This window comes from Nyctibius grandis, chromosome 29 (assembly GCF_013368605.1).
Source record: "Nyctibius grandis isolate bNycGra1 chromosome 29, bNycGra1.pri, whole genome shotgun sequence".
Classification (NCBI taxonomy): Eukaryota; Metazoa; Chordata; class Aves; order Nyctibiiformes; family Nyctibiidae; genus Nyctibius; species Nyctibius grandis.
In genome coordinates this window covers 3192399-3204467 of record NC_090686.1, presented here as the reverse complement: position 1 = coordinate 3204467, position 12069 = coordinate 3192399, and the positions used below count along the sequence as shown (strand labels likewise).

Below are 12069 nucleotides of genomic sequence, written 5' to 3'. Positions count from 1 at the left end.
CCACAGGCAGGGACACCTTCCACTAGACCAGGTTGCTCCAAGCCCCATCCAACCTGGCCTTGAACACTGACAGGGAGGGGGCAGCCACAGCTTCTCTGGGCAACCTGGGCCAGTGTCTCACCACCCTCACAGGAAAGAATTTCTTCCTGATATCTAACCTAAATCTCCCCTCCTTCAGTTTAAAACCATTCCCCCTCGTCCCGTCACTACTTGCCCTTGTAAAAAGTCCCTCTCCCGCTTTCCTGTAGGCCCTTCAGGTACTGGAAGGTGCTAGAAGGTCTCCCTGGAGCCTTCTCTTCTCCAGGCTGAACAGCCCCAACTCTCTCGGCCTGTCTCCAGAGCAGAGGTGCTCCAGCCCTCTGAGCATCTCTGTGGCCTCCTCTGGACTCGCTCCAACAGCTCCGTGTCCGTTGGGGGCCCCAGAGCTGGACGCAGCACTGCAGGGGGGGTCTCACGAGAGCGGAGCAGAGGGGCAGAATCCCCTCCCTCGCCCTGCTGGCCACGCTGCTGGGGATGCAGCCCAGGACACGGTTGGCTTTCTGGGCTGCAAGTGCACATTGCCGGCTCGTGGTGAGCTTCTCATCAGCCATCACCCCCAAGTCCTTCTCCTCAGGGCTGCTCTCAATCCATTGAGAGTTAAACCCACCCGCTGAATGTAACCTCGCTGCTGCCGGAGCCGCTCAGCTTAACGGGCCCTCCTGGGTCGGGAGGGACAGCGCGGCCTCGGCAGGAACTCAGCCTGAAACGCACCGGAGCCCGCTCCTGACACCCCAACGGGCCTCACCGGCGGGAACGCTCCGTCCCGGGTCTCCGGGACGCTGAGGGAGGCCCTGGGGGCGCGCCCTGAGGGGAGCTGCCCCTGACGGGAGCTCCGCCCGCCCTGACGGGAGCTGCGCCAGCGCCGCCTCACCCAGAGCGGCCGCGCTCCGCCAGCCCCACGCCAGGAGGTAGAGGGCGCTGTGCGCCGGCGCCACCGCCCCCGCCCGGCTGCGGCCTCTCTTCCCCGCGCCGCAGCCACCGCCTCAGCCGGCGGGCGGGGAGAGGCGGCGCGGCGGGAAGGCGGGCAGGGCAGGGCCGGGCCGGGCCGGGGCTGCCCGGCGGGCGCCATGGCGCTGCCGGTGCTGTCGAGCTCGGGGATGAAGTTCCGGCGGGTCCTGGCGCACTTCCCTCAGGAGCTCAGCCTGGCCTTCGCCTACGGCTCCGGAGTCTTCCGTCAGGCGGGGGCCTCGGCCGGGCACGGCGAGGTGAGCGCGGCGGCCGCCCCCAGCCCGGGCCGGCCCCTCAGCTGCCCCCGAGCCGCCGCGGTGCGTGGCGGGGGCAGGCGGGAGGGCCGCCGTGCCCGTGGGCCTTGTGCGTTTCGGTTACCGGCGTGGAGGAGGTGCGGTGCGTTACCTGGAGCTGCCTCCGGCCGTGTGGCTTATGCACGGAAAGGGGCGAACCGCCCCCCACCCCCAGTAGCGGGGCAGGTGTCCCGGCCCGCGCTGAGGTGGGGCGCCGGGGGCTGCGGGCTGCCCGGGGGGCCCTCGGGGTGGTCCCTGCCGGTCGTTTTGTGACCGTGTGCGGTTGGGCGGCCCCTCAGCCTGCTCTCTGCGGACTGTGTGCCACAGCTTATTTACTGTCGGTTTTAAAAAAGAGTTACAGCTTGCCCAGACCGCCTGCTGCGCGCCGTCTGAGGGCACCTTAAGCAAAATATGGTGCCACACTGAAGAGGCATTCTTGGTGCTTCCTCATTGTCTGGGGGTCAAGCTGCTTAGAAATGGTGAATTATTTTTTGTGTGTGTGTGTGCGTGTATGTGTTTGACCTTTTAAAAATTGTTAATAGGCAGTATTGCTCATTAGGGCTTGTCTGTTAAGCACTCTCCACAAATATGTGTTTAAATGTGTCTCATTTTCCTTTCTGAAAAGAGAAGTACAGGATAATAAGAATTTCAGAGCTCTAGCAGCATCTCATCCTCACACAAAAGAATGGGAAGTAAAGGTAGTTAACTATCTTTTTAGCACTATTAACGGATTAGCTAAAATGCAGTCCAGAATTAGTAAGCCACAGAGAGAGGTATGCCTCATGAATTTGAAGCAATGTTACTCCAAATATTAGTTTGTTGTAGGTAAGAGTTGTAAACTTTCAACTTGTCTGTGTGCAGGGAATGTGTGGACTGATTTCTTCAGAAGGGCAGGACGTGCATGGTACAAGTCTCTGGAGTTTGAGTTGTTTTGTTGACAGAAACAATGGAATACACTAGAAGTGCAGTTTCTTGCCGCCAGCTCTAAGCTGACCTTGTCTGCCCACATCTCAATTCATGGCCTTCTGTAATAGCAAAAGTCCTGGTCATTAGCAGTTAAGCTGTTGCCCTGAGCTGTGAACTAGGATGATGGAGATCTTCTCACGTGCTCCCCTGTTTCGGAGGGTTGAAGGTTGGTCACTTAACTGGGAGGACACGAAAATTTTGGACCATCCCTGCTAGACTGACTCGAAAACATACAAGTTCATCCAAACCTTTAAACTGTATTTGACATTAATGATTGTGTTTTGTATTTGGTTTTTTTTGTTTGTTTTTTTTTTTTTTGCTTGTGAAAAATTATTAGCTGGTAGTTCAATACTACATATATCTTAGATTAATATGGTTAACATTGGTTGCTTCTTGACATATAAACCCCAATACTTTTCTCCTTATCCACAGGACAACATGCTGGACTTCGTGTTTGCCGTTGATGATTCTGTGACCTGGCATATGATGAACTTGTTAAAGAACAGGAGTCATTATTCCTTCCTAAAAGTTTTTGGCCCAAAACAGATAAGTAGTGTACAGAGCTACGGAGCAGGGATTTACTACAATACTCTAGTGCCATGTAATGGTAGGGTAAGTACAAGTAGTTTGAGTAAATAAAGTCATGTTTGTTTGTGAAGTATTGAAATGATTAGCTTAAAGTAGATTTCTGTGCAGGAAGCAAATTTTGTAGATTGTAACTGTTCCTTAACTTGAGGTATCTTCAATATTTATGTCTCAAACTGTTTCACAAGCAGCATATTAAAAAGCAAGCAGAGCAGCTGCTCTTGCACTTTCAAAGTGCGAGCAATGTATGGAATTTACAACTGAAGCACTTCAGAAACTGGATTTATGTTCTTTATTACTTGCTGTCTGCTGGTTGTAAAGTGTACCATGTGGGGAAACAGGGCCTTAATTTCAGAAGTTGACTGTGTAGTGATAGCAAAGTGGATTCTTACTGTTTGTTTGACATAAAATGCAAATATTTAACATAGCAAGCTGAACATAGCTGTGTTGTTTAATGGCTAACATCCTGACCTGTGAAGCTTGGGTGTAATTAATAATTACAGGTAAGTACTACTTGTCCAGCAAGTCCTACCCCTGCAGCTATGTGTAGACTGTGTTTGGTATGGAGGAGTGCAGATAGGACTCAGGGGAGGGAAATGCTCTATCTGTCTGTCTTGGTGTTGATTTTGAGTAACTTTTGCCATGTGGTAACAAACTGTATATAGGGAAAGCAAGTTCTTTTAAGAAAGATGGGAAATGAAATGAAGGGCAGTCATGGAAAAATGCCATGTGAGCAATATATACCTAACTGAAGCTTCTCAGAGCATGCATGATTGCAGTAATATTGGGTATGTGTCAGAATTCTTCACAGAAAGTTGGGGAGGTAGATAAAGTAGTCTATTACGTACTTGCTGTTTTGTTTAAAGGCATCTGTATGAGGTCAGAATTTGGGGTTTAAACCTTTTTCTCTTTATGAAAAAGGGATTTTGGATTTTATTTTAAGGATCAATGATCTTTGCTATGAAATTCTGTTCTTCTTGGCTCTATGCCCTTATCATGCTGTAATGACTCAGTCATATCACAGTCTATGGTCCTTAGTTACCCAGAAATTCTGGAGATGGCCGCTTTGCTGCAGTGATAATCTTTAGAAACTCAGGAAGTGGGAATTGGTAACAAACTGTTGAAAGGTCATCTTTTTGACAGTTACATAAAGTGGACAATAAAATCATAATTTCTTTTCTAACATTAAAGAGTAAAAGAAAAAGCTCCCTGATACACACCTCACCCTCCAATAACAATACACATAAGTTTTGTTTATTTTAGATCTCTGACAAACTATTTCTTGAGTGTTTTCAGTATCATAATGGATACTGTGGATTATTCCAACTATTGTAACGTTTGGTGGGTACAAAACTGATCATAACATTTCCATAATCTTTTTATGAACAGTTGTGTTTTAACGTTCAGATCTCTTCAGTATCAATGTCTGTCTAGACTACATTTCTTTGGGATTTAAAGTCTTTTGCTTTAGTGATTGATCATGGGGTGACTTTATTGTGGCTTTGATTCTAGAAAGGATCTTAGAGGTTTCTGTGCATCTTCCGGTTCTGCCTTTTTTTTTTTTTCCCCAGAAGTTTGCATGTAAATAGAAATTATTATTTTTTTTACCTCCTGTGTTCATTAAAACATTAAAATGTTTTAATGTTTTGCATCCAGTTTTTCGTTGGAGGTGTGTGTTCCGTAGAATTAATGACAGTTATAGTAAGTAAGTAGTAAGTTTCATATAGTGAAAATGGTGCAGGTATATGGTTTTTCAAAAGCCTTTATTTTGCCTTTTTCCAGATAATAAAATATGGTGTAATTAGCACTGATACCCTCATTGATGATTTACTTCACTGGAAAACCCTCTACGTCGCTGGACGCCTACAAAAACCGGTAACTGTTGGGCTGTTCAGTTATCTGTCTTGAAATGCAGGAAATTAAAGGGCTGGAAAATTATCAGTTGTAGTTTTAACTGTTAAGGATCTACGCGTCAGTACTGAGCAAATAATCTGCCCTGATTTAGGGGTCTAGTCCTAGAGGCGTAATCTCTCAGAAAGGAAATGAAATGTAGTCCTTAATGATATTCTGTGTTATGTGTAAAAAAACTAGAGGTAGGTATATTAATCACAGTTTTCTGCCTGTGGTAAATCTTGAATAACTGAACTATATTAACTCAAAAGTCCCTTTAATGTTAAATGTAATTTTTACCTTTAATAACAGATTGTAGGAGTCACCAAAATTTAACACAGTTCAATAACGGAAATCTTTAAAGATGAAAGTGGCTTTGCTGTGTGGTTACTGTCTAGTTCATTGTGTTGTTAAAGTATCTATAATTGACTGAACCATGTGTTAAGTGTGTTGGTTTTTCTCCTCCATGTTCGTGTCATTAAAAATACTAAGGCATTGTTTTCCCATGAGTGCCTGATTCAGTGTGCTTTCAGCAGATGGCAGCAGTGCTGTTGAAATTTCTTAAGAGGGGAGGAGGGAAGGAGAGGAGAACTGTTCAAGTCTTAGAACAGAAGTTAATTATACTTTTAGCTAAAAATTTTGGGGTGAAAGTTTGAATAGACTGTCTCAGCGCTACTGGCATTTCTCCATCTCCAGGGCTGTATTGTAGCATGATACAGATTAGAACAGCTGTTCTCTTAATAAAGAATGAAACTTAATACATTGAGAAAAATAACTGAAGGAAGAATTCTGAATTTCACATTAACAATGAATACTGAATATTTATTTTCAGTGTAACTGCATTTGCTGCTGCTTTGATTTATTTTAGGATTTTTCATCTTAGTGTATATAAATTGTGCTTTCTATCTTTTGGCTAAATTCAATGTGGGTACATGTGCAAGAAGGCAGAATTTGGTATTTTGTTTGGTTGCTAACAAGACAGTGGAGATACTGCATATGTGTTTAATAGATAATAAATCAGTCCAGATTATTTTCATAAAGCTCACAGGAATTTGCGTTGAGTAAAGACTGCAGGACTTAAACTAGGGTTGTACTGAAAGATCACTTGGTGAGTGTTTAAACTGTCTCTTCCTGTAGAATCTGTAAAATCACTAACTAGGATTTTGAATGTTATACCATGTTGACCAAAAATGACCAAATAATTTGTTTAGATCCATTGTATGGGTTTCAAATGTCTGCTGGTTCTGGCTTCACGACTGATTTGATGTTTTGATACGTATGTTGTAAGTGGTAGTGATAGAAAGCTTTCTTTACCTCCTTAAAAATGTACAGTAAGCTTCTTTTGGAGGGGACACAGGGTTACGTTTGTTTTCTTATACACTGTAATCTCTTACATACCATTTGCCATTTGTGCTAGGTCTGGTCACAGTTGACTGAAGTCAGATTAATATTGTTTAACAATTTGTTTGGGAATTTCCTCCTCACTCTCGTATAGAGGAGGAAGAGCCCAGCGCCTTGCTGGCGTTCCATTACAAAGCTGTCACTCTATGAGTGAAAGCTATCCAAGCTATTCTAGCACATGAGCGAAAATATTTGCTCTGGCTTGAAAATCTTGGCTTAATTTTCACTGGAGGTTTTGTTTCTGTTGTAAACTGGTTGCCTTGACCAAGTAATCTTTCCAGAATGTTTGGCAGAATAGATGGAGTTTGGAATTGCCACTTAGAAATGTTAACGTTTCTTCCCAGGCTTCTTTGTTTGTGTTAAAAGTTTATTGGCTTTTCATCCTACGTGGAATTTATAACGCTGATCAGCTAAATTCCCTTTTAACTGTATTGAAAAAATGAATCAACTTAGTTGTAATTTCTCCATAACTGACAGGTTTCCTGGGAAAAAAAAAAAAAAGCTGCTATACCTAAAAAGTAAAATAAATAAGCACAAGTGACACATAATTTGTTTTCAGAGGAAGATTTTAAAAAGCATCAGAGCTGTTACTGAATTTTTGTTAAACACAGAGTGTAAGTAATTGCTTTGGCATAAGTGGCTGTATTTACTGTTGTCCTGGAGAAACTATTAAGAGAATTATATATATTATATATTATTATAACTAATAAATTGAAGTGAGGTGAGAGAGAGAGGAGTATGAATAGTATTTAGAAATATCTTGTACTTTTTAGAGGGGTCTTGGAGGTTTAGGGTTTTTATATTACAAAAATTTCCATGAAGGAATGACAGAGCACATATTTGTTTACAGAATTTTTCCATTGTCCAAATCTGTAAAAACATTTTTTGACAGAGAATGGAAAAATCCTCTTATAGTGATATTTAGTGGAGCGTGGATGTGGCTAAATGGCACACTGGAATAGTGCTTTTGACACCTTTCATTCTATATGAGATTTTCTTTGTGTATTTTGTTTGTCTGTAAGTATTATGAAGCTGCCCTTTATAAGCAAGACAGCATCACCAGAGTGCTTGAAAAAGACAGGAACTCACAACAGGCAGGTATTCTTGGGAGAGTTGTTTCTGAAAGAGCAGAGCTGGCCATCTTGTAAACCAGGCTGACTTCATCTGTCTATGTTCTATAATAATATGTTTCTATATTCAGTTCTTACTGAAGATCTGCTTTTTATTCCAGTACATTTCCATATCCTAGGTGACTGGATTCTGTAGTCGGTCTTGAACAGTTTGAATGTTTCCTAAAAATAAACTTCTCTTTGTGGCACGTAGAAGCACTCAACTTCAGTGATCTGTTCTTCATGTATATATGAAGTTCCCATTGAGTTCATACTCTGCTCATATAAAGTGCAAAATAAAGCCCTGCTTCTTCTAGGAGGACAACTAATGTCTAAGAAACTACTTGAAGCACATGATAGAGTCCTCCTCTATTTAAAAAAAAAAAAGGAATGAACATGAATAGGAAAACTTACCTCTTTTTTTCTGGTTGTCTTTCAGTGTGAAAGTGGTCTTTTTTTCTTATCATAATCACATAAGAAGTATTTCTGTTAATGCATTCATATTTACTGTTTTGATTAATCCTAAATTCATGAATATGAAAAGGTGAATAGCTCTTCAGAGATTCGTTAATGGCTGTTGCTTATAGCAATTCTGAACGTGTTTGTAAAAACAGCCTTTTGTAGCAGACTGCTAAAGATGTCTCTCTCTCCCACTGCATAAACAAAAGGGGACACACTAGTCTTTATTGTACCGTAATTACAAGATCTAATCTTAAATAAATTTCTTATTTATTTTTCATGTTGGATTGAGTAACATTTCTAGCTCCATCTTCAGTAGTATTTTCCTGAAGTCTTGCTTCCACTGACTGCTTTTTCAGGTGAAAATACTGACACAGAATGAGAATAGCAAGCTGCAAGCTGCTCTTGTGAGGAATCTGAAGAGTGCAGTCACAGCAGCCTTTCTCATGTTACCAGAAAGTTTCTCTGAAGAAGACCTCTATATGCAGATTGCAGGACTCTCCTATTCTGGTTAGTATATGGCGTCTAAAGCCTCTGAGGAGTAAAGCTGTAGTTGGAGCTGTAGTACCACCAGAAGGAATAAGTCATCTGCTCTCTTGCTTTGGGCCTACACTGTTGCATGCTCCAATAATTATATTTTAATGCTGTGTTACATAACAGCTTGGAAAGACTAATTGTGCTTTTTCATAGAAAACAGGTACAGTTACGTAAGCAAAACTTCTTATACCTGCTTGATTTATGAACAGCTAAGTATGGGCCATTGAATATGGTGAAATAATGGTGTGTTTTTCTGTTTGTATGGAATATATTTTGGTTTTAATGGTTCAAAACCTTGGAAAAAATTTTTTCTTCCCACTCTCAGCATAACATTGATTCATCTGATAGTCTGACCCATGCTTTGTTATCTCTTACTCTTTGAATGTGCTGTGTTTAGGGTGCATTTAGTTAATTTAAAGATCCAGATTATGTTTCTTCAGTGTCTATTTAACACTCGCCTCCTGGTTGGTATTTGCTGACTTTTTTTGGTAAGAGAGTTTCCTCCTTTCTTTAGTTATGAAATTGTTATGAATTGGTATGGAAAAACCCTTAAGAAATTACTCCAAATGACTCTTCAATACAAGGTTTAATTGTTACAATTTAATTCAGCATTGCTCTTTAAATGTTGATATCCTTAGTGAAATCACTGTGAACAAGTTTGGTAGGAGTTGTACTTTACCCAGCAGTTTCTTTGCTTGTATAGAATGCAAGTTTGGCTTTTTAAAAAAAAGCACAGGTGATTCTACTGAGGAGTGTTACTGTTCTTTACATAGTACTTCTCTGGGCAGTTTAGATTGCAACTTATTTAGCTTTTCCTTAGCAGTTTTTCTGAATCATTATCTGTTTGAAAGTGACAGTAAGGAGGGTACAGACAGTGGTATGTTTGTTGATATGTGCTCCACTGAGCCTCTAACAACTGGTTGGTAACCCAGGAAGCCACCAGGGTGGTACCTAATAGAGGTAGATGAATGCTCTGGTACAGACTGACTGTCTTTTCACTTATTCTCTTTGAAACTTTTCAGTCATTTATCATAAAAGAAAGTGTAATGGTCAGTAATGTAACAGTGGTGTTAAAAGGAGTTGCTTTTTGAAAGTACTAACAAAATATGTGGCCAAGGAAAAGGTGATACTGTGGTCTTACCTTGACTGCCATTAGCTGTACTTCAGGTACTGCCCTTGAAGTGCAGAGACAATGCAAATTATTTTCTTCCAATATTGGAAAACCGAAAGTTATTTGTTTCTTGATACAAAGTATTAGGGCTGGTCAATTTGTTTAGTAATTTGCTGAAACTGATAGATGGTTGCAAAGAATATAACTGTTACTGCTGCTTTTGAGGCTGAACTTGACAGCTGGAATGGTTTTGTTGTTGAAGTGAAAATATGAACACATGGGTTGATGACATTATGGTATATCAGAGGCCACACAGCAATTCTGAATCTTATTTTATGCACTTGGAGGTATTTGAATAATATTTTTTGACTATTTGGAGGTGAACTTTATTGTAGATTGTATAGGCATTGGTGGAATTGGAGAATGAAGTTTTAGATGTAGTATGTTAGTTTCTGTTATATTCTCCTCCTTTGAGTTTTCAGTTTTGTCCTAATGAATTAACTGGTTTTTCTTTTCTTGACTAGGTGACTTCAGAATGGTAATAGGAGAAGACAGATTGAAAGTGCAGAACATAGTGAAACCTAACGTTCCCCATTTTCAGAAGCTGTACAGTAACATATTACAGGACTGCCCTCAAGTGGTATATAAACACCATCTGGGAAGGCTAGAGGCAAGTGTTCTTCAAAATATCTTTAAAACAAGCAAGTGGAAGTGCTTTATGACAGTGAAAGAAGGCAAGAATTATGCCATACACTAAGGCGAGCAATTTTAGTCACTGGACTTGCTGTTTGTTAGGTTTCTGTTGTTTAGTTAATTCTGCAACCAGAAGACTTGCCTTAAATACCAGACTCTGCATCTGTAGTAACTACTGTTAATTTTCTTTGAGTATGGGCACAGAACTAGAGCCCTAGCAAGGGAACGAGAGAGGATCATTTTAAAACGTGTATTCTAATGACTACCATATGGAAAAAACATTCTAGGAAGTGATGAATAAACATATGGTTTGTGTTAAAAAGGTTAGGCCGTATCTTAGAGGTGCAACTTTCTGCAGTCAAAAGCTGCATCTCACAAAAAAACCCTAGAGTGCTGGTTATGAAGATATGTTGACTAAACTGTCTTTGTGAGAAACTGAAGTACAGATATAAGCAAGCTTCAGCACAGTAAACAATTTGACTGCAACGCTTTGGAGTACAGCATAGGCGAATCTGTATTCTGCTGCAGTTGTCTCCATGTTTTCTTATCAATGTGCTTTTGAACACTTCAGTGGAAGAAGAATTTAAATTAATTTTGAAAAGAATCAGTAATGCTTTCTCCAAGAAAACAGCTAGTTAGAATAATACTCCCTGTTGTGTTACCTTTAAACACAACCTGGTAGCGTACTACAAATATATTGTTGAATAATAAATCTGTCCGTAATTCCATAATAGTCATTGAGGCTGTTGATTAAATGCCATCATTTTACTGTTGATTTTGAGGAAAGTGCTCAGATACTTTATTCCTCACGCCTTGGTCTGGTTATTGGCAGTTATTCCCCAGACTGAAGAGAATAACTGCTGTTGGGAGTGCTGTTTAACGCAGAACAGAAACCCCTTCTCAAAGTATACGTCTTCAGAGTTACAGAGAAAATTCTTTCTTAAAAGATTCCTCAAAAACAATTGAAGGCAGACACTAATTCTTATAGTTCTGCTTGGGGTGTGGATTCCTCCCACATAATGTTAAGAGCCTGCTCATTGTCGGCTCCCTCTGTAGTCAGTGGGTGATTCATCTGGAGATGATTTTCTTCCCATTGACTAAAGGGAGTGTATAGGGCAACTAGACTCCTGTCTGATGTCTCCATGAACTGTCTAAAAAGTTGTGTGGGAAGAATCAAGCTCTTCATATTTTCCTCCAGATTTGGAGAGATCTGCTCCATTATGCATTTTTCAGTAGTTGCGCTTACATTTTGTGTGTGTCCAGGCCTGCATGCTGGTATCCCTGCGTTCAAAAAAGGGTCATTGAATTTCTGATTTAGATTGGAAAATGTGGAATCAGTGTTTCCTTCAAATTACACAAACCAGATGTGGTTTGAGTTTAAAGGAGAGAAAATGTTTTTCAAACTAACTTGAAATATGTGTGTGTATAGTTTGATGATGTTCAGGCAGAAGAAACTGAGCTAAGTGGTCTTTTGGGAACTGTTTTGTTTCATTGTAGTGTACTTATGTTTCCAAAGGAAATTGGATAGAGCAGAAATGATACGGTTTCAATGAAAAGTTGCTTGCAGAGGCAGCAAGATCATGTGTGTACATTACTATTCCCTTGGATAAAAATTAACATCTTTGCAGTGAGTTATTCTTCAGGTTCAGTACTGAGATACTGCATTTCCCAGTGCTTGGGTAGTTTTCATTAGCATTATCAATGACTTTTACAAGTGAAATGGATCGTGTTCTTTGAGATATTTATCACAGGTCAAAGATAGCTAAAAGACTTTTCTGACTTCTTTCAAATTATTTATTAATACTGAATGATTTTACTGTCTTATTTTTTATAACGTTCAGATTGATAAAAGTCCAGAAGGTCAATTTACACAACTAATGGCTTTGCCGAGGACTCTGCAACAAAAGATAACTTCCCTGGTAGACCCTCCTGGAAAAAACAGAGATGTGGAAGAAATTTTAATGCAAGTTGCTCATGACCCTGACTGCGGATTTGTGGTGCATCAAGGTAGGCCTAGATCAATGTCTGTAACCTCCTT

At 40.9% G+C, this 12069-nt stretch overlaps 2 protein-coding genes across 2 annotated transcripts in view; one reads left to right on the top strand and one right to left on the bottom strand.

Annotated features, from left to right (window-relative positions):
* The window catches only part of ATG7 (autophagy related 7), a 371865-nt gene that overhangs the window by 122026 nt on the left and 237770 nt on the right, over positions 1–12069 (bottom strand). The gene's annotated exons all lie outside the window — the stretch shown is intronic.
* The window catches only part of TAMM41 (TAM41 mitochondrial translocator assembly and maintenance homolog), a 31549-nt gene continuing 20515 nt past the window's right edge, over positions 1036–12069 (top strand). The window contains exons 1-6 of the mRNA XM_068420028.1: positions 1036–1244; positions 2679–2858; positions 4614–4706; positions 8050–8200; positions 9863–10008; positions 11873–12038. Coding sequence (XP_068276129.1) covers positions 1107–1244; positions 2679–2858; positions 4614–4706; positions 8050–8200; positions 9863–10008; positions 11873–12038 — 874 coding nt within the window. The 5' untranslated portion in view covers positions 1036–1106. The remainder of the gene's footprint in view (positions 1245–2678; positions 2859–4613; positions 4707–8049; positions 8201–9862; positions 10009–11872; positions 12039–12069) is intronic.